Source organism: Salmo trutta, chromosome 4 (genome assembly GCF_901001165.1).
Source record: "Salmo trutta chromosome 4, fSalTru1.1, whole genome shotgun sequence".
Taxonomy (NCBI): Eukaryota; Metazoa; Chordata; class Actinopteri; order Salmoniformes; family Salmonidae; genus Salmo; species Salmo trutta.
This window is the reverse complement of record NC_042960.1, coordinates 24,143,715-24,165,907: the sequence shown is the minus strand read 5'-3', so window position 1 is coordinate 24,165,907 and position 22,193 is coordinate 24,143,715. Positions and strand designations below refer to the sequence as shown.

Here is a 22,193-nt window from a genome sequence, read left to right as displayed (position 1 = left end):
CATCCCTGGGCCAGACTACACTCAATCATAGGACCTACTGAAGAGATGAGTCTTCAATAAAGACTTAAAAGTCGAGACTGAGTCTACATCTCTCACATAGATAGGCAGACCATTCCATAAAAATTGAGCTCTATAGGAGAAAGCCCTGCCTCCAGCATTTGCAACCATTTCCTTTCTCACTCAACGCCACACTTTCCCAAACACCAAAAAACACACACCACACCATCCATCTCAATACATCCACACATACTGTGCCTTCTGTTTACTGTGTTTTTATCTCCACCCAGTTGAATTAGTGCTTTTTTGCTCCAATTAGTTATATTAGAAGATAGATAGAAAAGCTACAGTTGAAGTCGGAAGTTTACATACACTTAGGTTGGAGTCATTAAAACTTGTTTTTCAACCACTTATTAACATACTATACTTTTGGCAAGTCGGTTAGGACATCTACTTTGTACATGACACAAGTAACTTTTCCAACAATTGTTTATAGACAGATTAATTCACTTATCATTCACTGTATCACAATTCCAGTGGGTCAGAAGTTTACATACACTAAGTTTACTGTGCATTTAAACAGCTTGGAAAATTCCAGAAAATTATGTCATAGCTTTAGAAGTTTCTGATTGGCTAATTGACATCATTTGAGTCAATTGGAGGTGTACCAGTGGATGTATTTCAAAGCCTACCTTCAAACTCGGTGCCTCTTTGCTTGACATCATGGGAAAATCAAAAGAAATCAGCCAAGACCTCAGAAAAAAATTGTAGACCTCCACAAGTCTGGTTCATCCTTGGGAGCAATTTCCAAACGCTTGAAGGTACCACGTTCATCTGTACAAACAATAGTATGCAAGTATAAACACCATGGGACCACGCAGCCGTCATACCGCTCAGGAAGAAGACGCCTTCTGTCTCCTAGAGATGAGCGTTCTTTGGTGCGAAAAGTGCAAATCAATCCCAAATCAATAGCAAAGGATCTTGTGAATATGCTGGAGGAAACAGGTACAAAAGTATCGATATCCACAGTAAAACGAGTCCTGTATCGACATAACCTGAAAGGCTGCTCAGCAAGGAAGAAGCCACTGCTCCAAAAAAAAAAAAAAGCTAGACTACAGTTTGCAACTGCACATGGGGAAAAAGATCGTACTTTTTGGAGAAATGTCCTCTGGTTGGATGAAACAAAAATAGAACTGTTTGGCCATAATGACCATCGTTATGTTTGGAGGAAAAGGGGGAGCCTTGCAAGCCGAAGAACACCATCCCAACCGTGAAGCGCGGGGGTGGCAGCATCATGTTGTGGGGGTTTGCTGCAGGAGGGACTGGTGCACTTTACAAAATAGAAGGCATCTTGAGGCAGGAAAATTATGTGGATATATTGAAGCAACATCTCGAGACATCAGTCAGGAAGTTAAAGCTTGGTCGCAAATGGGTCTTCCAAATGCATACTTCCAAAGTTGTGGCAAAATGGCTTAAAGACAAAGTCAAAGTATTGGAGTGGCCATCACAAAGCCCTGACCTCAGTCCTATAGAAAATTTGTGGGCAGAACTGAAAAAGTGTGTGCAAGCAAGGAGGCCTACAAACCTGACTCAGTTACACCTGCTCTGTCAGGAGGAATGGGCCAACATTCACACAACTTATTGTGGGAAGCTTGTGGAAGGCTTACCCAAAACGTTTGACCCAAGTTCAACAATTTAAAGGCAATGCTACCAAATACTAATTGAGTGTATGTAAACTTCTGACCCACTGGTAATGTGATGAAGGAAATTAAAGCTGAAATAAATAATGGTATAAGATGATAAAAGCCCATCTCCTACTGTAAATAACCTGCACACTGAACATAGATTCTCTTTCAGTGCAGTTGCCTCTCTTTTGCAACAAATACCCCTGTAGCAGCAGTGGAGAGGCAGCAGAGGTCCTCAGGAGGCTTCCAGCTTCCCGCACCTGGGGGTTAGTTGAGCAAGTTGAGGTGCTGATCAGAATTTTGTTTGTGGTACCAGTGTCTTCATGTGAGGCTGAGAGGAGTTTCAGTGCACTCCGTAGGTTAAGACTTGGCTCTTAGCATGGGCCAAGAGAGACTGAATGGCAAAGTTGTCTGTAATATACATAAAGACAGGTTGGACAGTCTCGAGGGAAAATATCTGCCAGCAATTTGTTGGATCCGTTAAAACCCGCAAACATATGTTCGGTTCTTTTGTTCAGTAGTGTGTATAGCAGTGGTTCTCAACATTTTTTGGGTACAGGAACTCCTGCATATTTTGAGGTAAGGCAGGCAAGGTTTTGAGTGGTCCTCAGGGACTTCCACCCCATCTATATTATGTTATTTTATTTAAAATTGCATACTTGTGTGACATACTTGTCCCTAGCTGCTGTTTGAAGAGTTGAGACACTGAATGAACGATAAAACAGTATTTTTGAAGGATATTTTGGTTGATTTATTTGGGTTATTCATTGAAGTAGTTATTTTGCTTTTAGAACTGTACTTATTTTGAGCTTTTTGTTCTTGTAAAGCTATTGTAGTAGATTCAGGCCAGTGGCATATTTAATGACTATATAAATGTATCAGAAAAAGTTAAATAAAAAGGTCAATTCAATACAGAGACCAACTTTGTGATGGTTCTCAATGGAGATTATTTTAGATGAGATCACACCATGTTCATTGTATTTACGAAAACTGCACCCATACACAGTGTACAGTACCCTTGGAACCTACTGGCCTTTCTTGGTATTGCTGGTTGTAAATACAAATACCTGCATACATACTGGACTGATAAGGAACACTGCTATAACTATTATTATTAGTAGTATTATAATGATTTAAACATTTGAGACAACCCTTCAGTTAACTACTGTACCTATCAATTATCCAGTTGTAGTAATTATGGTTCCTCAATATACATTTAACATTTTAGTCATTTAGCAGACGCTCTTATCCAGAGTGACTTACAGTAGTGAATGCATACATTTCCTACATTTTTTTTTCTCTCTGTACAGGTCCCCCGTGTGTCCCAATGTGTTACAGCACTACTTTTGGTGTCCCCCTCAGGAATTGCTCTTGATATCAGATTTTCGCCCCTGAGCTCGCCAGCTTGTAGTCCTAAAACCAGGAAGTGATTTACCTCTGGGTTTGTTCAGCCATTCCTGTGGCGAAAATAATTGGGGAAAGAATAGGGTTTTGTGATTAACGTAGAAAATAAGGTCTGTTAACACAGGTTTAGGAGATCTTATACATTCTGTTCTATGAGATTATAATGTATCAGTCAGTTAATATGACCTTTATGTGCTTTATGTGCTTTTTTGAATTACATAAATACTTATTCAAAAAAAGTGACGTTAGTTGATGAAGATTCTCTCCTGGACAAAATGTATGAGATCTCCTAAGCCTTATTTTTGCAGTTTATCCAAAAACCCGACAAAAAATCCATTAAGTTTCCCATAGGCTTTGTCCAACAAACCATGATGGAGTTAGTGCCTACAAAAGATGCCATTGCTATTGCTCTCCTTTGAGTCTGATTCCGACTTAGGAATGTATGCCTTTCCTACGTATGCATGCCTTTCCTACGTACGCATGCCTTTCCTACGCACTTCTCAGTATTTGGTATTCAGACTTACCTTATTCAGTTGCATAAAATGCTCTGCAAGTGTGGCTACCTTGCGCTCTCTGAATATGTTTAATTCAACTGCTGAATACCCTCCCACTTGCTGGACAACAGATTTTCTCGCAGAGTTTATTCAATAGGGTTTTCAGCACATTTATCTTAAGCCATCCCTTTAAATACGGTGTACCTTTAATACGAATTTTGTCCACAGACTCAATAGAATACATAGAGAGAACAGGTTCAGAATATATATGGATCAATGAAAGAATGCCATCTATACTAAACAAAATTACAAACACAACATGTCAAGTGTTGGTCCCATGTTTCATGAGTTGAAATAAAAGATCCCAGAAATTTTCCATGAGCAGAAAAAGCTTATTTCTCTAAAAATGCTGTGCACAAATTTGTTTATATCACTGTTGGTGAGCAATTCTCCTTTGCCAAGAGAATCCATCCCCCTGACAGGTGTGGAATATAAAGAAGCTGATTAAACAGCATGATAATTACACTGGTGCACCTTGTGTAAACAGAGTGCCCCATGGTGGCGGTGGGGTTATGGTATGGGCAGGCACATGCTACAGACAACAAACACAATTTCATTTTATTGATGGAATTTTGAATGCACAGATACTGCGATGAGATCCTGAGTCCCAGTGTCGTGCTATTCATCCACCGCCATCACTATGTTTCAGCATGATGATGCACGGCCCCATGTTGCAAGGATCTGTACACAATTCCTGGAAGCTGAAAGTGTCCCAGTTCTTCCATGGCCTGCATACTCACCAGGCATGCCACCCATTGAGCACGTTTGGGATGCTCTGGATCGACATGTACTACATTAGCTCCCGCAAAATATCCAGCAACTTTGCACAGCCATTGAAGAGTAGTGGGACAACATTCCACAGGCCATGATCAACAGCCTGATCAACTCTATGCAAAGGACAGGTGTCGCGATGCATGAGGCAAATGGTGGTCCCAACAGATACTGACTGGTTTTCTGATCCACTCCCCTACTTTCTTTTAAAGGTATCTGCGACCAACAGATGCATATCTATATTCTCAGTCATTTGAAATCCATAGACTAGGGTCTAATTAATTAATTTAAATTTTGTAATTTCCTTATATGAACTGTAACAGTAAAATCCTAGAAATTGTTGCATATTGCATTTATATTTTTGTTCAGTATATTTATCTTATTCTTTGTCTAAATCTACTAGCACCAACTGGTAGATTTAAAAGTATTCAGATTTTGTCGATTATTTAGGCACATTCTTGGGTTAGGAAAGTATGTATGAATCATAAGACAAATACATTTGGTTTTTGCTGTATTCATCCTGAAAGTTTTCAATTTCAAGTTCAATCCAATTTCAAGTTCAATCCATGAAATTTTGGAAGTAGGAAAAGTGTACAATAGGGGTTGAACAATAGTCCTATAACTCTACACTAATTCTCATTAATCATGGAACTGTATGACAACGGCCCAGTAGTCGTGAACCATGCTCCAGGTTTAACCTGCTATGTGTGGTCTGAGTTTAATAATGATTCAAATGGGCTACATGTCCCAAATTATTGCACAACATTAACCTAATTCAACCCACTAATGCTATCAACCCTCAGGAACAATTTACATGGACGTGACAGAGGAAAGAAAGGTAAATGGAATGGAATGATGAAAAATGTGAGTTACAAATTGAAGAAAACTAACACTAAAGTGACAGTTATACATGTATGTGGGTATTACTGACTCTGGCTCCTGATAGTGACTAATATTTAACATAATACAAATTGTAAAATAAAACTGAGAAAAGTCCAGGCATAGGCTATAATTAAAACATTCTAAAGCGTACACATCACCTCGGCAGATTCAGCCTTTGTGAGAGCAAAATTACAAGATTATGTTATAATACTGATATTGCATCAAATGGTTGTTTTATGGAATAGAATAGGGTTCTTAGAACGCGGTCTAAGAAACTGCATCTCAGTCCCTTGGTTTGAATCCAGGCTGAATCACATCCGGCCGTGATTGGGAGTCCCATAGGGCGGCACACAATTGGCACAGTGTCGTCCGGGTTTGGCCGGGGTAGGTCGTCATTGTAAATAAGAATTTGTTCTTAACTGAGTTGCCAAGTTAAATAAAGGTTAAATTCAAAAAAAGTTACAAAAATTAAGACTCATCTGTGCGTGGTCTTCTGAATTGGGCCTCTGGGGCTTAATAATGCTGACAGTGGATTTACGATGCCTTTGGTGATGAAACCTAAAGAAACCATTCCATAGCATGAGTTAGTGTTTGTGTATTGGTAAATACCAGGGTTGAGATGGGTCGGGTTTGGATAGTAATGAGAGGAACCTTGTTTTGGTGACCAGACCTTGGTTTCCAAACAATGAGAACAGTCTTTACAGCAGATTCTGTCTGCTGTGAATTATTCATTTATTTTATACGGATCCTAACCTTGTGACCCATTCCACACATCTGTTGTTTGCATTGTAGACTAAGGGGGTGTATTTTTGCTAAAGATGATCTTTGTATCCTTTGTGTCGGGGCTCTCAACGAATCATCTAAAGGGTGGTTCGTCGACCAGCCATCGTTATTGCAGAGCACTCACATGATGCACTTGTGTGTGTAGTGTGACATGCTTTCCTTATTAATAAGTGAATAAAGATTTAGTTTAAGTATAACTCTGACTTGTGTGATATGTTTGTCTCGCCTCATTTGATAATAAAGAAATAACTACCACACCCTACAGAAGACTATAGCTTGGGCTATAGTCTTCTTGCAACAAACTTATTTTATAATGATATTTTAACATATTTTGCTAAGAATGTGAGAGTAGGGTGATTCCCGTAACAGGTCTTAAACCCAGGCCACTAGCACCAATGATGAATGCCCTAACCACTGTCCCAATAAAGGATATCTCTATAGGACATGTGCTTATTGGGCCAGTATAGTTAGGCCCTGTCCTGTCCAGAAGAAACCCTACCCCCTCATCCCTAGGCACTTGTGTAGATCTGAAACAACTTGATAGGTGGAAAGGTATCCACATGCTTCCCAGCTGAAACAGTTCATAAGAGTTTGCATATATTATTACATTCTGTGATGTTTTTGTTTGTTTTGGACTTCGGTAAGGTTTTTCGGCTGTTCGGGCACACAACATTTTTTCTCTCGAAGCAAGCTGAAGTAGGTAGCTGAAGTCTACGCCCCTTCATCAGTGATTGGTCAATAGTAGGGATTCTTCAATAAAGTCTTTGTTGTATTTCAACTAGTGACGACTGGTTTTCATGCACATTTTTCATTGAGCACCAAACATTAGTTAGAAGTAAAATCGTACGACTAAGATCTCCTCGGAAAAAACATCAACATTAATGATAGATTTCTTGAGTTAAATTAATTCGGACTATTTTGAGGAAGTGTATATTGGCTACGGCGTCTCAAAATGGACAAACAGTACTATTGTCGCTTATTTCTAATTTTTCAATCGAAACTCTTGTAGCCCTTTCCTGCAGTCAAATGACCTAGTGGTCTCATGGGTGGAACGTTATTAATATTTTTCATAATTAAATAACATTATTTACAAAAAATGCCAAACATCCTGTGTTTGTATGTGAAACGGTTTTGTTATTTCAGTATTCTGTGATGTATTTAAAGTGTAATATTGGGATGCAAATAAAAAATGTAGTACATTTTAACTCTATATCTGACATCCTACAGGTGTCTTCTTTTTTAAACCCATAACCATGTGTATGAGGGTGAACAGTGCCTTCAGAAAGTATTCAGAACCCTTGACTTTTTCCACATTTTGTTACATTACAGCCTTATTCTAAAGTGGATGAAATTTAAAAAATCCTCAACTGTCTATACACAATACCCCATAATGGGAAAGTAAACTTGTTTTCAGACATTTTTGCAAATGTATTACAAATAAAAAACAGAAATACCTTATTTACATAAATCAAATCAATGATGAAAATAGTCAGATTAACCAATGCGTCCGGCCAAACCTGGACGACGCTGGGCCAATTGTGCGCCGCCCTATGGGACTCCCAATAACGGCTGGTTGTGATATGGCCTGGATTCGAGCCAGGGTGTCTGTGGTGACGCCTCAAGCACAGATGCAGTGCCTTAGACTGCTGCGCCACTCGGGAGCAACATGACAGCCATGGTGGTGTAGCAGGAAGATTGATGTACCGTGAACCAAAAGGTTGCGAGTTCAAATCCTAGGTGAGGACTGTTGAGTAATAATTGCTGTATAAATGTGAACTGTTATCATATATGTCAAAGTGTACCAAGTACAGTGCATTCTGAAAGTATTCAGACCCATTGACTTTTTCCACATTTTGTTACCATATTCTAAAATAGATTTTCCTCAATCTACACACAATACCCCATAATGACAAAACGAAAACATTTTTTTTAGTTTTACATATGTATTCAGACCTTTCGCTTATGAGACTTGAAATTGAGCTCAGGTGCATCTTGTTTCCATTGATCATCTTTGAGATGTTTCCACAACTTGATTGGAGTCCACCTGAGTCCACCTCAATTAAATTGATTGGACATGATTTGGAAAGGCACACACCTGTCTATATATGGTCCCACAGTTGACAGTGCATGTCAGAGCAAAAACCAAGCCATGAGGTCGAAGGAATTGTCCGTAGAGCTCCGAGACAGAATTGTGTCAAGGCACAGATCTGGGGTATGGTACCAAAAAGTTTCTGCAGCATTGAAGGTCCCCAAGAACAGAGTGGTCTCCATTATTCTTAAATGGAAAAAGTTTGGAACCACCAAGACTCTTCCTAGAGCTGGCCGCCCGGCCAAACTGAGCAATCGGGGGAAAAGGGCCTTGGTCAGGGAGGTGACCAAGAACCCGATGGCCACTCTGATAGAGGTCCAGAGTTCCTCTGTGGAGATGGGAGAACCTTCCAGAAGGACAACCATCTCTGCAGCACTGCACCAATTATGCCTTTATGGTAGAGTGGCCATACGGAAGCCACTCCTCAGTAAAAAGGCACATAAGAGCCTGCTTGGAGTTTTCCCAAAAGGCACCTAAAGACTCTTAGACGATGAGAAACATGATTCTCTGGTCTGATGAAATCAAGAATGAACTCTTTGGCCTGAATACCAAGTGTCACATCTGGAGGAATCCTGGCACCATCCCTTCGGTGAAGCATGGTGGTGGCAGCATCATGCAGTGGTGATGTTTTTCAGCGGCAGGGACTGGGAGACTTGTCAGGATCGAGAGAAAGATGAACGGAGCAAAATACAGAGAGATCCTTGATGTGCACTGGACCTCAGACTGGGGCGAAGGTTCACCTTCCAATGGGACAATGACCCTAAGCACACAGCCAACACAATGAAGGAGTGGCTTCGGGACAAGTCTCTGAATGTCTTTGAGTGGCTCAGCCAGAGCCCAGACTTGAACCTGATCAAACATCTCTGGAGCTGTGCAGCAACGCTCCCCATCCAACCTGACAGAGCTTGAGAGGATCTGCAGAGAAGAATGGGTGAAACTCCCAAAATACAGGTGTGCCAAGTTTGTAGCATCAAATCAAAGAAGACTCGAGGCTGTAATCGCTGCCAAAGGTGCTTCAACAAATTACTGAGTAAAGGGTTGAATACTTATCATTATGGGGTATTGTGTGTAGATTGATGAGGGAAAACGAGCTAATCCATTTTAGAATAAGGCTGTAATGTAACAAAATGTAGAAAAAGTCAATGGGTCTGAATAGTTTCCGAATGCACTGTATGTAAACTGAAAACACTTTGTTAAAAGCATTGTGTGTGAGTATCCCTAACCAACAGACAAAGAGCTATTAATGGGTCAGCGGTTCACCAAATCAGGGCCTTGACTGGCTTGGCAACAAGGTGTGATGTCAGTTATTATTATTTGGTGGGGGGGGGGGGATGACGACGACGACATTTCTTTGGTTCCATCAGGAAACGTCCTGCCAACTGAGACACAGAAATGTTCTTGCAACGTTCCCATGAAATGTATCTAGAACATTAATATCTTATGTTCTGAGAACATGGCCACCATGTTCTGTATATGTTTGGTGGGACGTTGATGGAATATTCTCCTAAACCAGAGAGTGAAGGAAAAGTGCTCAGCAGATGTGGGAACTTGTTGGAAAAGCATTCCAGGTGAAGCTGGTTGAGAGAATGCCAAGAGTGTGCAAAGCTATCTTCAAGGCAAAGGGGGGCAACTTTGAAGAACCTCAAATATATCATGATTCCATATGTGTTATTTCGTAGTTTTGATGTCTTCACTATTATTCTACAATGTAGAGGAGTCAGCGGGGGGACCGTTGGGCGCTTCGAGCATGGGTGAGGGAGCGTGAACAGGGCGGGAGCAAATTTAGGGAAGGCTGAACTTTATACTAATACTCTGCGATATCATGGCACTATTGACCAATCAAAGCTCACTATAGCTTCCAGACCCTACTGGATTGGCTATTGATACCTTGCGGTACCTAGCATCCTAGATAGCTTGCTAGCACCCACACAAGGGCTACGCTAGAGTGGCTATCCGAATGTCACGTTATAGTGGATCCTTAGCGTAAGAGTCTTTAAGCTGTCATTTTAGTTTTTCATGAATTTCAGTTTTTTATTTTTTTACCCCTTTTTCCTCCCCAATTTCGTGGTATCCAATTGGTAGTTACAGTCTTGTCCCATCGCTGCAACTCAGGAGAGCCGAAGGTCGAGAACCGTGCGTCCTCCGAAACACAGCCAAGCCGCATTGCTTCTTGACATAACGCCTGCTTAACCCGGAGGCCAGCCACACCAATGTGTCGGAGGAAACACCGTTCACCTGGCGACAATGTCAGCGTCCATTGCGCCCGGCCCGCCACAGGAGTCACTAGTTCGCGATGGGACAAGAACATTCCTGCCGGCCAAACCCTCCCCTAACCCGGCCGATGCTGGGCCAATTGTGCGCTGCCCCATGAATCTCCCGGTCGCGGCCGGCTGCGACAGAGCCTAAACTCGAACCAGGAACTCTAGTGGCAAAGCTAGCACTTCGATGCAGTGCCTTAGACCACAGCGCCACTCGGGAGGCCCGAAGTTCTATGTTTGATGTTATGTCTGGCCTATCTATCTATCCATGAACCCATCTCACACTATCGCAGTGCATTTTCTTGTACGTTAAAGCAAATATCTGTGAACATCAGACAATAAATACATCTCTTCTATAGTCTAATCCCACAAGGCATATTTTTTAAAACACTGAAATAGACCATTATGACCTTAACTGCACTAGGTTAAACAGTGAAAATATCCATAGCCTAATAAAATATATTTTAGAGTTTTAGTCTGTCTATGTGCTCTTAGCCGACTTCTTTGTCATTGCTTAGTCAGATGAACTAATCCTGAATTATTGGAGCACACATAGGGCTGGTATCCCACACAGATTAGGCCTAGTCCTGGACTAAAAAGCATTTTTAATGGAGAATCCAGGAAACCGGAAACCAGGGTGGTATTGTCAGTTTCATAGTCAGTTCTGGAGAACCCCCTGTGAATGCAGTTTTTTTTTATTCCAACCTTATAATCATTGTACATTGCTTTCTTTTGAAGTCTACTTTACATTTGAAAGAATTGCAAAAACATTGACATTGCAAGATTCATCAGTGTCACAATGTCATAGCACAAAACAAATACTTAAAAAAAAAAAATATTAATTAAGCATAGTTTATTCTGTTTCAGAATGGAATGATATGAAAGACAAGTTGAAAGTCTGTCTCCTTTGGAAATGAAAAACTGAAGGCAAGATCAATAAAAGCGTACACGTTTGTTTTAAAAACTCAAAATCGAGTTGGAAAGTGCTGAATCCCAGCCTGGCCCCGTCTCAGACCGCTTCAGTCTGGGTTTAAATTGGGCCTAGACAAGACCAGGTCTGCCCATCTTGCCGCCCATCAATTTGGCCTCGTCATCATCAATGGCAACAGACAAGTGAAGGAGGGCGTTGCTAAGAAATGTAATAATAAAAACCCTCTACAGCAGAAATGAAGGTCCAAGAGCACAACCGCCAGTCCGTACTTTTCTCAGAGAATCTTCAACCCAAACCCCTCCCAACCCAAAAGACAGGCCAGCCCATGTGGAGTTCCTATCCCCCTGGGAGGCTCAATAGAGGTGGTGGCTCAGAAGTAGAGGGGGTAGATAGGAGGGGAGTGGCCAGCACTGGTTTAGACAGACCCCAATGTTGAAAATCTGAGCTGTGTGGAGCGCGCCCATGGGCGATGTGCTATAGCTTGACAGTGCCCGTAGGAAGGCTGCTATTACACAATCTGTAATAATGCAGGTCGTTTACAAGTCTGTGCACACTCTGAGTGAAGGAGGGCAAGTCCTAGAGAGAGGGGGGGGAGGCACTGGTTACAAAAAAATCAAACATTTGAAACCATGCAAACATTCAATGTACCGTAACACCCATTGGAACCATCCCACCAGTGTGTGCTAGTGTATATATTGGAAAAGAGCCAATGTAAATTGCATGTTGCATATGGGAGTTTGTTTATAAGCCCACAGTGTGCCCCCTGGCCCTCCCCCATTCCCAAATATGGGCCACGGGAAATTTAGACATTTTGTTGTACATATGTAAAGTCACATGAACAACAGATTGTATAGTAATTAAACAATTAGTGAGGGAAAAAAGTATTTGATCCCTTGCTGATTTTGTACGTTTGCCCACTGACAAAGAAATGATCAGTCTATAATTTTAAATGGTAGGTTTATTTGAACAGTGAGAAACAGAATAACAACAAAAAAATCCAGAAAAACGCATGTCAAAAATGTTATAAAATGATTTGCATTTTAATGAGGGAAATAAGTATTTGACCCCTCTGCAAAACATGACTTAGTACTTGGTGACAAAACCCTTGTTGGCAATCACAGAGGTCAGACGTTTCTTGTAGTTGCCCACCAGGTTTGCACACATCTTAGGAGGGATTTTGTCCCACTCCTCTTTGCAGATCTTCTCCAAGTCATTAAGGTTTTGAGGCTGACGTTTGGCAACTCGAACCTTCAGCTCCCTCCACAGATGTTCTATGGGATTAAGGTCTGGAGACTGGCTAGGCCACTCCAGGACCTTAATGTGCTTTTTCTTGAGCCACTCCTTTGTTGCCTTGGCCGTGTGTTTTGGGTCATTGTCATGCTGGAATACCCATCCACGACCCATTTCCAATGCCCTGGCTGAGGGAAGGAGGTTCTCACCCAGGATTTGACGGTACATGGCCCCATCCATCGTCCCTTTGATGCGGTGAAGTTGTCCTGTCCCCTTAGTAGAAAAACACCCCCAAAGCGTAATGTTTCCACCTCCATGTTTGACGGTGGGGATGGTATTCTTGGGGTCATAGACAGCATTCCTCCTCCTACAAACACGGCGAGTTGAGTTGATGCCAAAGAGCTCCATTTTGGTCTCATCTGACCACAACACTTTCACCCAGTTGTCCTCTGAATCATTCAGATGTTCATTGGCAAACTTCAGACGGGCATGTATATGTGCTTTCTTGAGCAGGGGGACCTTGCGGGCGCTGCAGGATTTCAGTCCTTCACGGCGTAGTGTGTTACCAATTGTTTTCTTGGTGACTATGGTCCCAGCTGCCTTGAGATCATTGACAAGATCCTCCCGTATAGTTCTGGGCTGATTCCTCACCGTTCTCATGATCATTGCAACTCCACGAGGTGAGATCTTGCATGGAGCCCCAGGCCGAAGGAGATTGACAGTTCTTTTGTGTTTCTTCCATTTGCGAATAATCGCACCAACTGTTGTCACCTTCTCACCAAGCTGCTTGGCGATGGTCTTGTAGCCCATTCCAGCCTTGTGTAGGTCTACAATCTTGTCCCTGACATCCTTGGAGAGCTCTTTGGTCTTGGCCATGGTGGAGAGTGTGGAATCTGATTGATTGATTGCTTCTGTGGACAGGTGTCTTTTAAACAGGTAACAAACTGAGATTAGGAGCACTCCCTTTAAGAGTGTGTTCCTAATCTCAGCTTGTTACCTGTATAAAAGACACCTGGGAGCCAGAAATCTTTCTGATTGAGAGGGGGTCAAATACTTATTTCCCTCATTAAAATGCAAATCATTTTATAACATTTTTGACATGCGTTTTTCTGGATTTTTTTGTTGTTATTCTGTCTCTCACTGTTCAAATAAACCTACCGTTAAAATGATAGACTGATAATTTCTTTGTCAGTGGGCAAACGTACAAAATCAGCAAGGGATCAAATACTTTTTTCCCTCACTGTATATCCTGTCATACTGTAAGGATCCAGTTCAAATGGGAAAATCTGAGATACAATGATGCTACCACAGTTTTCCACTCGTATTTCTCAGTCCAGAGTCTCTGATAATTCCAAGAGCACATAACCATATAATATTGGGCTAATACCCCACCACCTCTTTTACTATGAAATACAGTACACCTAACCTTACCCCAGACTCCCACTGCCGCGGCCATAACCCACTCTATAAACCCATGCCCATTAAGTCTCACCCGCTCCAGTTTAAAGTTACGGCAGAGCACCGCCCGCTGGTTGGCGTCCACGCTCTGGCAGCCATTGAGGAACTCGGGCATGAAGGCGGAGTAGAAGGCACCAAAGTCCACGGAGGCCATGTTGTACACGGCCAGGGCGATCTCCTCTTGAAGCAGGTCGTGACTTTTGTGGAGGAGCACCTGTAGGAGCACGTTGATGAAATGAAACAGCATGGAGGTCCGGAACAGCTTCTGGAATAGACAGACAGAAAGAACAGTGTGGCCAAACACCAATATTAGAATCATTCAATTTTAAATCAAATCAAAGTTTATTTGTCACGTGCGCCGTATACAACAGGTGTAGACCTTACAGTGAAATGCTTACTTACAGGCTCTAACCAACAGTGCAAAAAAGTTATTAGCGTTAGATTTCCCTTCACTGGAACTAAGGGGCCTCCTGCACCAAACTTTACAGTTGGCACTATGCATTGGGGCAGGTAGCGTTCTCCTAGCATCCGCCAAACCCAGATTTGTCCGGACTGTCAGATTGTGAAGTGTGATTCATCACTCCAAAGAACAAGTTTCCACTACTCCAGAGTATAATGGCGGAGAGCTATACACCACTCCAGCCGAAGCTTGGCTTTGCGCATGGTGATCTTAGGCTTGGGTACGGAAGCTCCCGACGAACAGTTCTTGTGCTGACGTTGCAGTTTCAGCACTCGGTGGTCCTGTTCTGTGTGCTTCAGCAGTCGGTGGTCCCGTTCTGTGAGCTTGTGTGGCCTACCACTTCGCGGCTGAGCTGTTGTTGCTCCTAGACGTTTCCACTTCACAATAACAGCACTTAAATTTCTAACAGGGCAGAAATATGACGAACTGAATTGTTGGAAAGGTGGTATTCTATGACAGTGCAACGTTGCAAGTCACGGAGCTCTTTAGTAAAGCCATTCTACTGCCGATATTTGTCTATTGAGATTGAATGGCTGTGTGCTCGATTTTATACACCTGTCAGCAACGGGTGTGGCTGAAAAAGCCAAATCCACAAATTTGAAGGGGTGTCCACATACTTTTGTATATATAGTTGAGAATTAGATAGAAATAGAATAGTAATCATATTTCCATAATGACAACTATATGAGGTGAGGTTATTAAGTGTGACCATTCAAATAAAGTGTCACAAAGAAGAGACAAAGGGTCATTTTGGAGCTAATGGTATGGCAGATAAGAGCTGAACTCACTCTATGGTAGAGCTTGTGCTTGCTGTTGAGGGACTCCAGATAAGAGAGGTTCTGCTTGAAGATGTGGATGTCCGGCTGCAGGAAAGACTGCCCAAAAGCCTAGAGAAACAGATTTGAGCCCATGTCAGGGAATTCTACGGCCCTGTCCAAAAACAACCCATAACCAATTCCCCCTAGACACCGAAATAACTGGATAGTTATAATCCACGGTTGGTTGGGGTCAATTCGAATTGAAGGCAGTTCATTCAGAAAGAGGAAAAACATTTGAAATAAATAGCTTCTACTTTTCAGATTATTGTGAAGTCATTGAATTTTAAGTAATTGAGAAGTCATTGAATGACTTCAATTCGAATTGATCACAACCCTGTAAGGAATATGGTATTAGAGTTTTTTTAACAGAACATTGTACAAATGGCAGCAGCATGCTGAATTGTGAGTACAACTTACATTTGAATATTAAAATTTCCAAAAAGTCAGCAGGCAAACCATGAATTGTGATAGCTATAAAACCGAAAGGCCAGGAGGTGGAATTCTCTGATTAGAAGGGTGCTATAAGCCAATTATATCATGTACATGGGGTAAATATAAAAAAAAGGCTATTATTAACTTGGCGTTGCAGTTTCGTTTAGAAATTTTCGGAAATGTATTGACAAATTCACTAAAGCTTTCATTGGCACTTTGAAGTCAATACGGGTTGGGCTGGCCTTGATGGGCTCGCTCGAATTGCGTTTCCATTGCGTCAAGAATTTAGAAATGATGTCATGTTGCTGGTTGCCAATATGTGACTGTGCAGCTGGCTTCGCTAATGAAGAATTGAATTCACCCTCACCATGCTGTAACTAACATTACCCCAAACTCATGCCAGCCAGACTCATAACCATGTATTTAGCTTGCTAACGTTAGCTAGCTAAACGGTTAGCGTCATCGCTAGCATAACAGGCAAGCTAGCTAGCTTAATTCCTACCTTGCTTGCCATGGCATTGGCTATTAGCTACCTAACTTAACCAAGCAAACAAGACAACAGCATTGATATGTAGCTAGCTTTCAATATGACCTAGCCAGCTAAAATTCCTGCTAGCTGGCTTGTTTCAACTCTGATTTGCTAGCTAATGTTAGGTGGCGGCAGGTAGCCTAATGGTTCGAGCGTTTAAAAAAAAAAAAAAAAAATGTAATCTTTATTTAACTAGGCAAGTCAGTTAAGAACAAATTCTTATTTTCAATGACAGCCTAGGAACAGTGGGTTAACTGCCTTGTTCAGGGGCAGAATGACAGATTTGTAACTTGTCAGCTCGGGGATTTGAACTTGCGACCTTTCAGTTACTAGTCAAATGCTCTAACCACTAGGCTTCGCTGCCGTTGGGCCAGTAACCGAAAGGTTGCTAGAATCTAATCCCCGAGCTGACAAGGTAAACATCTGTCATTCTGCCCCTCAACAAGGCAGTTAACCCACTGTTCCTAGGCCGTCATTGTAAATAAGAATTTGTTCTTAACTGACTTGCCTAGTTAAATTAAGGTAATTTGAGGGCTGACTTATCAGAAAAGTTTGTGTAGTGCAAAAATGAATGAAGGATCCAGCTATGGTGGTAATTCGTGTCATGTGTGACTACCGCAGTACTTTTCCATGTGCTATCTAACATGAGCTAGCTAAACATGGTGTCAGCATCCAGCATCCCCTCCCTCCTCCACACACACCTGCATGGCAGCACTAAACTGGGCCTCGTTCTCCATGGCCTCCTCAGCCAACCCCCTCTGCACGCTGGCTAGGGCAGAGGTCTTGAAGAAGTACCTCCAGTTATGGTGAAGCACCTGGTATAGCAGCTCAAACATCTCTGCCTTGACGTCTGGAGAAGAACGCTGTGGGACAGACAAAGAAATCACAATAGATCTTTATTATCCATTGTTGATCAGAAATTCGTATTTTTTGCTGACCCAGTGTCCAACACAATCGATCGATATACCACACACAGTGTATCCATTTTTTTAAAATCAGTGTGTACAAACATGTTGTGTGAATGAGAGAGTGCACTCTCACCTCAGCCACAATAGGGTAGACTTGCTCCATGCAGAGAAATATTATGCTGGGTAGGAAGGGTTTGAAGGACTGGCCGGGCTCCTGAACCACCACCTGGAGAATTTTTAGGAACTTCTCCACCACTCGGCAGCCTGCGCTGCCCTCCTGCAAGATACTGGCTGCCAGCTGCTCCCTGGGACGGACACACACAAGAATGTAAAACAAGTTATAGCTTCTAAATGTGTAAAACTATCACTTGGATGTTGAGGACAGCCAGTCCTTGCGTCTACAGCGCTGTCTATTAATTTTAGATCGGTTACATTTCTCTAGCCTCATCCCTCAGCTGTATATCAAAACATGTGGCAGGGCTACTGTTTTGTTGTTTTCTCCGAATCCCAGATTGTAGCTTAAAAATGGTCACTATAGTTGTATCTAAGCGTGTGTGTCCTACCTGGTGAACATGCTGAGGAAGGTGTGTATAATTTGTCCGGTGAAGAGCACGCCCATCTGAACACGCAGGCCTTGAAACAGTGTGAAGAAGAAGCTCAGCATCTCATCTGTCACATCTTGAGGAGAGAGGGAGTGACAGCGGGAAAGACAATGTCAGAAAGAATAACTCAGTTTTGGCATAAAATCAAATCAACGACCAGAATGTTGAGTGAAAATGACATTTTAAGTCATAGAGAAAATCTGAAATCTGCAAACTTCAAGCTTAACTCCGTTGATCTACCGTACGTGTTTGCATGTGGGTGGAGTGGGATTTTTGGAGTAGAGGACACCTTTTGGTAACATGACATCCTTGCCGTCCCACTCACATTCACAAGGGGCAATAATTTTGCATTTTAATTTTGTGAAAACAAGAAAGAGAGTCACCTTCCCTTACTAGTAGTAGCTAGCTGGCAGCCTGGCTAGCTGACTTTAGCCTGGATAAAAACATAGCAAGCTAGCTAGCTAGCTTTTTTAGCTTCCCATATCTCCATGTGAAATAATCATAATGAATCATAATGAAAAAAATATGCCGTGCCAAATATTATTTGACTTGCCGGTGTAACCTAAAACATTATCCCACTGCGATATGCTGCTTGCGTATTAACTCCCATATCAGCTAAACATAGAACGTCATCATGTTTTGGTCACAGAGTAAAAAAAGCACATGGCTAGCTAGTTGGCTACAGCAGGTTCTACCATTTCGAAATAGCCAACCTTTTGGGTGGATTCTTGTTTGCTTTACGGTTTGAACAGCTGATGAGATTATATTTGGTTATCGATGCTAAATAGGCTACTTTAATGAATAGCCTATACAGTGCCTTTCAAAAGTATTCATCCCCTTGGCGTTTTTCCTATTTTGTTGCATTACAACCTGTAATTTAAATAGATTTTTATTTGGATTTCATGTAATGGACATACACAAAATAGTCCAAATTGGTGAACTGAAATGAAAAAATTACTTGTTTCAAAAATGCTGAACCCCCCCCCAGAAAAGTGGTGCGTATTCACTCCCTTTGGTATGAAGCCCCTAAATAAGATCTGGTGCAACCAATTACCTTCAGAAGTCACATAATTTGTTAAATAAAGTCCACCTGTGTGCAATCCAAGTGTCACATGATCTGTCACATGATCTCAGTAGTTTTACACACTTGTTCTGAAAGACCCCAGAGTTTGCAACACCACTAAGCAAGGGGAACCAACAAGCAAACGGCACCATGATGACCAAGGAGCTCTCCAAACATGTCAGGGACAAAATTGTGGAGAAGTACAGATCAGGGTTGGGTTATAAAAAAATATCAGAAACTTTGAACATTCCACGGAGCACCATTAAATCCATTATTAACAAAATGGAAAGAATATGGCACCACAACAAACCGGCCAAGAGACGGCCGCCCACCAAAACCCACGGACCAGGCAAGGAGGGCATTAATCAGAGGCACAACAAAGAGACCATAGATTGGAGACCAAGATTGGAGTATCTGTCCATAGGACCACTTCAAGCCGTACACTCCACAGAGCTGGGCTTTACGGAAGAGTGTCCAGAAAAAAGCCATTGCTTAAAGTGTTCACCAAAAGGCATGTGGGAGACTCCCCAAAAACATGGAAGAAGGTACTTTGGTCAGATGAGAAATTCTTGAGGGAAACCTGTTTCAGTCTTCCAGAGATTTGAGACTGGGACGGAGATTCACCTTCCAGCAGGACAATGACTCTAAGCATACTGCTAAAGCAACACTCGAGTGGTTTATGGGGAAACATTTAAATGTTTTGGAATGGCCTAGTCAAAGCCCAGACCTCAAACCAATTGAGAATCTGTGGTATGACTTAAAGATGGCTGTGCACCAGCGGAACCTATCCAACGTGAAGGAGCTGGAGCAGTTTTGCCTTGAAGAATGGGCAAAAATCCCAGTGGCTAGATGTGCCAAGCTTATAGAGACATACCCAAAGAGACGTGCAGCTGTAATTGCTGCAAAAGGTGGCTCTACAAAGTATTGACTTTGGGCGGGTGAATAGTTATGCACGCTCAAGTTCAGTTTTTTGATCTTATTTCTTGCATCTTCAAAGTGGTAGACATGTTGTGTAAATCAAATGATACAAACCCCCCAAAAAATCAATTTTAATTCCAGGTTGTAAGGCAACCAAATAGGAAAAATGCCAAGGGGGTGAATACTTTCGCAAGCCACTGTATATCAGATGAAGGAAAGAAGCGACAACACTGCCCCCATGGCAGCAGAATGAATGATACAGCGTCTACATTTTCAGGTAGTAAAAAAGTATGTTGAACGCCAGAGCGTATCACAAGGAGCCGACCCTTTAGTAGACAAAAAACATTGCAACACTCCGAATCTTGCGAATGTCATTGAAAATGTGAAATGTCACATTGTTAGAATGGTTGAACGGACAGTTGCACACTGTGTGTACTTGCAAAGAAACATTTTGTTAAGTGCAAGGTTTTTGTCACATACATTGACCTTGCTCAGGCAAATCACACGTCTAACGTTACATTGTAAAATTACTTGAAATGTACTGTGGTGATGGATTTTAGATTTTCATTTAATGCCTGTAAAATCAGTGAATGGGTAATAGTAAAATTACAACACGTCTATTATGACTGAAACTATTGTGCTAAAACACAATGTTACTTCTTCTGACCTGGCTGCTGGATGAAGACAGGAAAGAGGCCCAAGGAAACTTGCACGGACTCCTGAAGACTCTGGTAGCATATCTGTCGGGATTTGGTGGATTCCTCGGAGATGCTGTCCACTATGTCCCTTAGCACAGGCAACGTCTGGTGCAGCACTGCTTTCGCTAAGAAAGAGGCGTAGGGGGTAAGAAAGAGGCTTGGGTTTATGCTATAAGGCCAAACGCATAATGTCTCCAGTGTCCCTTTCTAACAATCAGTGCATTAAACTTCAGGGTGAGATTACTATATTATTCTGGTGTGTTTATTGTGCATTGTCCCCGTCAAAAAAGAGCTTTACTCAGTCTGAATTTTACTCTGTAGTTGTTTTTGGAATGCCATGGTAGAGTGGTATTATAATGACAGAATTATTACCTTTACATTTAATCAAACTTCATATTTATGCATGGAATTAAACAAAGTAGTCAGACACCTCGACTTTTTCCACATTTTGTTAAAGCCTTAGGCCAGACAAAATTGATTCACTGCTTAACGGATTTTCCCCCCAGAAAAGTGAGGCGAGCGAGCGAAAAAATAAATAATTAGGTGGATAAGGAATAACAGTACCTTACCACAGTTCATTAATCTACTTAATTGTATAGCCTAACAAATTCAAGAATGATTAACAATAAAGAATTGTAATCGATTTAAAATGTTGATGCATAATGAGTTCATTACCTGAATGTATCTCTATAGCCTAGGCGTTAACAAAATATTCATACAAATATGATTAGGCCTCTCATTGACCCTCTTTCTACAAGGCCTAGTCTATCAAGTTAGGTCTGCCAAATTAATGTAGCATTGGAAAAAAATACATAAATCCAGCCATAGAGTATAACCTTCCATCATCCCAATTTTTTTTTGTTTATAACATGCACAATAAGAAGCATCAATCCATATAGAGCAAGCGTGACTAAATTCGAGCCCAGTAACTTTGCTCACCGCATCCTCCTTCGATTGTCTCGTCCGGCTGCCCCGAAAAGCCCCCACCTGCTGATCTGCACGAAGTGTGTGCGTGCCACTGGCGATGTACTTTGCTGGACATGCTTGCTGTTCTCGGCGGAGCATCATCACTTCAAATGCATTCTGTCATGGTGTTATCGGTTGGCCTACTTCTACCTGTAGTACCGGTAAAATGTTTTGAATCGCAAATAACCATACAGCTGACACACTTCGATTTCATCAATCATTTTGACTTCAATTTGGTTGCCCAAAATACTATTAGCTTGCACTGCGTCTTTGCTGATGAATGCATTGATCTCTGGCCAACAATTACATTGTTGTTTAGTCTATTAATCGCTTCTAATAGATCTAAAATGACGCAATAATCATGAATTTATCCGACTGTTTGTTTATAATGAGGGATGTCCCACGTTTAACCTGGACACATAAATAGTAGGAATTTGCGCTGGCTTCAGCCATGACCGCATGAGAGAGAAATGAAACATCTGCAAGTCGCCTGCATGTGCCAGCGTGAACATGATCTGAGCGTGTGATCTGAGGCTGTTTGGTCTCTTGGGCATCAAATTTGGAAAGCCTCAAGGGAGAGCGGACAGTGCATTATAAACAAAGTTCCGCATATATTGGACAAAAATTAACACATCTGATTATTATTTTTAAAAATCCGGGGTATGGAGAAAAGAGAGGCGGGGCATCCGTTAAACAGTAATTAAAACGTGTCCTGCCTTATTCTAAAATGGATAAAATAAATTATCAATCTACACAA

At 41.7% G+C, this 22,193-nt stretch overlaps 1 protein-coding gene across 1 annotated transcript in view; it reads right to left on the bottom strand.

The window, feature by feature from the left end:
- Nucleotides 1-11,616: 11,616 nt before the first annotated feature.
- Nucleotides 11,617-22,193, bottom strand: part of LOC115192104 (exportin-6-like) — a 67,716-nt gene continuing 57,139 nt past the window's right edge. The window contains 7 exon segments of the mRNA XM_029750238.1: nt 11,617-11,930; nt 14,077-14,307; nt 15,291-15,389; nt 16,983-17,144; nt 17,323-17,494; nt 17,753-17,867; nt 20,440-20,595. Of these exon segments, the coding sequence (XP_029606098.1) occupies nt 11,829-11,930; nt 14,077-14,307; nt 15,291-15,389; nt 16,983-17,144; nt 17,323-17,494; nt 17,753-17,867; nt 20,440-20,595 (1,037 nt within the window). The 3' untranslated portion in view covers nt 11,617-11,828.